A 4,227-nucleotide genomic window follows, 5' to 3' on the forward strand; every position below is an offset into this window, starting at 1 on the left:
AACGGACCGGAGCATCTAGTCCGAACGGACCAGATTGTTGGACCGAACGGACTAGAGAGTCCAGTCCGAACGGACCAAATGTTGGACCGAACGGACTGACCCGTCAGACCGAACGGACCTAGTTATGTGGCTGGTTCGAACGGATCAAGTGTCGAGACCGAATGGACTACTAAGCAGTCCGTTCGGTCTGGGTTTCGGATTTAATTTTTTTAATCCAGAATTAGGGTTAATCACTTGAATAAGAGGAGATTAATAACCCTAACACTAAGGGGCCGAAAGAGAGAACTTCTTCAGATCTTTTTGGAGAGTCTAGAGGGTTGATTAAGTGATCTAAGTCTCGTTTTCTCAAAGCACATCATCGAATAGAAGATTCGAGTCCTAGCAGACAAGTTCCAAAGTTTGGAATCCATCCCGAGGTGTGGATACGTGTAGAGGACAAGGTAGTCTTCCTGCCTACAGTGATCGGACGAATATATCAATTGATACAGGCCCCAGATCGATTGAGGTAAGCGTTTTATCGTTTCTACAAGATCATGCATGATAGGTTTTAGGGTTTTATCAAAATTTTTGTTTTTCATCCGCTGCGCAAACCGTAGAACTGATCTCTTAGGAATATGATTCGCTTATGAGATCCCAGGAAAACCCTACATGCAGAACCGATCGGTTCCAAGTTCTGTAACTCCGAAGCTCGAAAGGGCTGCTTGAACCGATCGGTTTCACAATGCAACACGATCGGTTTAAGTGTCTGTAACTTTTTTCTTCGAACTCTGTTTTCGAAACGATCGGTTGAAGGTCGTGAACCGATCTGTTCGAGTTTCTGTAAAATTCTAGCATTGAGATCATGTTCAAATCAATAGGTTTCCTGGCCCGAAATGATTGATTCATACTTTTGAGCTGAATCGTCGAGTGTGTTTATGAAGCAAGCAGATTCTGTTGATGACAGTTGTTTGAGATTTTTGTCCAAAGTGAACTCCACCGTCTCATCTCCAATTTTCATGGTCAGTCTACCTACTCTAATATGGATAACAACATCTGCAGTATTAAGGAATGGACGACCAAGGATGATAGGTACCTTAGAATCTTCGTCCATGTCGAGAACCACAAAGTCAACCGGGATATAGAAATTTCCGACTTTCAGCGGCACATCCTCGAGTATCCCAGTGGGGTATTTGATAGAACGATCGGTAAGTTGGAGAGTCATTCTAATGGACTTCAGCTCACCCACATTCAGCCTCTTGAAGATCGATAATGGAAGAAGACTGACGCCAGCTCCTAAATCACAGAGTGCACGATCCATCCTCGAGTATCCCAGTGGGGTATTTGATAGAACGATCGGTAAGTTGGAGAGTCATTCTAATGGACTTCAGCTCACCCACATTCAGCCTCTTGAAGATCGATAATGGAAGAAGACTGACGCCAGCTCCTAAATCACAGAGTGCACGATCGATGGAAACATTACCAAATTTACAAGGGATTGAAAAGCTACCTGGATCAGATCGCTTAAGCGGGAGCTCGAGTTGGATCAAATCACTGCAGTCAGCAGTAAGCGCCACAGTTTCTTTCTCAGCGACCCTCTTTTTGGTCAGGATGTCCTTAAGATACTTCGTGTATGAGGGAATCTGCAAAATAGCATCAGTGAATGGCATGGTTACCTCGAGTTTCTTCAGCATCTCAACGAACTTTGTGAATTGGCTGTCTTCGTTGTGTTTCCTCAGGCGAGATGGAAATGGTACTGGTGGTGGCCTAGGAGGAGGGGACACGTAAGCCGGCTCAGGTGTATCATCAGGAGTGTCTAAAACTGTGGCTCTCGAGCTATCGCCTTACTCAACCATCGGTGGGTCTCCAGAATCTACCTGCTTACCACTTCTCAAGGTAATAGCATTGACATGTTCACGAGGGTTGGTCTCAGAGTTACCTAGAAGAGACCTAGATGGTCTTTGAATGGCTGATGTTAACTGAGCAATCTGATTATCCACGAGCTTAAAATGAGCATCAATATTCGCGAACTGCGTGAGAAACTCCTGAGTTGTCTTCTCCTGCGTCTGGATAAACTGTTGAAGAAGAGCATGTGTATCTTGAGCGAGATCACGGTTACCTGGAGGTGCAGGGTTGTTGTAGGATTGTTCGGGACCTCTGTAGTTGGAGTTCTGATTAGGACCCCTAGATTGAAAAGTAAAGCCGGGAGGGATCCTCTGATTTGGGTTGTTCGATGCTCTGAAGTTGTTCGGCGTGAGGTTCTCAACATTGTTCGACTTGTAGGAGAGATTGGGATAATTCTTCCAACCAGGATTGTATGAGTTCGTGTAGTTGTTGTTGGCCATGTAGTTCAGATCCTCGGTTCGCTCTTCGACTGCATACATGCCAAGATCCTCTCGTGAAAGTGTTGGAGCATCTGTAGTATAAATCAAATTAGCGCTTGCAAACTTAGCATTCAGTGATGCCAACTGATCAAGAACCAACTGAAGGCTAGAATCACCGTCTTTCCTTGGTAGATCTCGAGAATATTCATTCGGAGCATCCTCTTCTTGAGCCATCATTTAATTGTGTTGTTCAAGCTCCACGAATGATTTGTTTTGGATGCTTCCACCGCAAGAAGCTCGAATTAGAGTCTTAGTATCATTTCGTAGTCCTCAAAAGAAGGTATTGACCAGGTAGTTCTTGTCGAGACCATGGTGAGGACACGACTTTTGATATCTCTTGTGTTGGTTTAGTGCTCTATGATGTACTGCTATGCGAGCTTTGTTTAGATGCATTTGATGTATTGACACTTTCGGTCTATTTATGGATGGATGAGTGTTTTATTCATTACATATTATGCATACTTATGTGTTATGAAATCCATGTATTGTTATGAACAATACTAAACTCCCTAGTCGTGTATCATTGTGGGAATAATGATATAACAAGACTAGTATGATGTGTGATTGATGATCATATAGATGATTATAGGTATTGGATACAATCACTATCATAGGTATTCGTTGGAGAACAGAATACTGGAATGATCCCGCATGAGATTGTCACATGGACTAGCGTCATGACTTGAATCTCATATGGCGGTTCTATGATTGGATCCTAAGACCTGAGATATCTACGGAATCCAACATGAGGAGTTGCGTGCATTGAATACGTCAAACGTCCTGCGTAACAGGAGGACTATAAAGGTGTGTATCAGGTACGAAACGAATCATGTGCTGGATTGTAGATAGTCAAGATGGGATTTGTACCTCTCGTAAAAGAGAGAGATATCTCTGGGCTCCTCGTGTGAGCAAGACTGTAGAAATGTGTGGCCGCATTATAGACGAACGTCGTCTATTTCAGACAGTCGTGAGTGAACGAGAAAGCAGTCGAATAAGATAAGGTGGCTTGTCCATGCCTTTTGTTTGACATATGATATCGCGATACAAAAGGATCATCAACCGGAATCATCACTGGCGTTCGTAAGATCACGAACAAACTCTATTCGAAATAGGTAGTCATAGTGTCTTGCTAGAGACCGCCTATGACTTGTATATCCGGAATAGAGATTTCGGATTATACTGCTATATCGAATGAGCCTACAGGGTCACACACGCAGGGAAGGACAAAACGCACGAGAAAACGACGGAAAAAACCAAGACGGAAGGGTCTGGAACGGACGGACCGGAAGTCCGGAACGAACGGTCCACCAGGTCCAAACCCGACGGTCCAGAACAGACTATCCGTTCCAGAAGGTCTGGAACGGACGGGCCACTAATGGCAGACCGTCCGTTCTATGTACTGGACGGGCGGTCCACGTGCATTTCTGGACCGTCCATTCCGGGCTTCAGGTTTTTCCAAAATTAAACCGAAATTAGGGTTGAATCACTTTATAAAAAGATTAAAAACCCTAAAAGAGGTAGCCGACTTGACAACTTTTCTACAGACTTTTGGTGAGGTCCAAGAGGTTTGAAAAGTGATCGAAGTCCCGTTTTCTCGAAGCACCAAACCGAATAGCAGATTCGGATCCTAGCAGACAAGTTCCAACCGTTGGAATCCATCCCGAGGTGTGGATACGTGTAGAGGGCGAGGTAATCTTCCTCCCTTTCGTGATCGAGCGAGTTCTTCAATTGATACAGGCCCCGGATCGATTGAGGTAAGCGTTCTAACGTTTCTACGATTCATTAGAAGCATGGTTCTAGGGTTTATTAAATTTTTGTTTTATATCCGCTGCGCAAACCCTAGAATCGATCTCTTAGGAATAGGATT

General features: G+C 44.2%; 1 protein-coding gene across 1 annotated transcript in view; it reads right to left on the minus strand.

Annotated features, from left to right (window-relative positions):
* The window catches only part of LOC104809799, a 33,970-nt gene extending 31,436 nt beyond the window's left edge, over positions 1–2,534 (minus strand). Inside the window, exons 1-3 of the mRNA XM_010535877.1 lie at positions 1,854–2,534; positions 1,373–1,619; positions 1,073–1,272 (exon numbers count right to left, since the gene is read on the minus strand). Of these exons, the coding sequence (XP_010534179.1) occupies positions 1,073–1,272; positions 1,373–1,619; positions 1,854–2,534 (1,128 nt within the window). The remainder of the gene's footprint in view (positions 1–1,072; positions 1,273–1,372; positions 1,620–1,853) is intronic.
* Between the last annotated feature and the right edge of the window lie 1,693 nt (positions 2,535–4,227).

Source organism: Tarenaya hassleriana, unplaced genomic scaffold, assembly GCF_000463585.1.
Source record: "Tarenaya hassleriana unplaced genomic scaffold, ASM46358v1 Cleome166, whole genome shotgun sequence".
Lineage (NCBI taxonomy): Eukaryota > Viridiplantae > Streptophyta > Magnoliopsida > Brassicales > Cleomaceae > Tarenaya > Tarenaya hassleriana.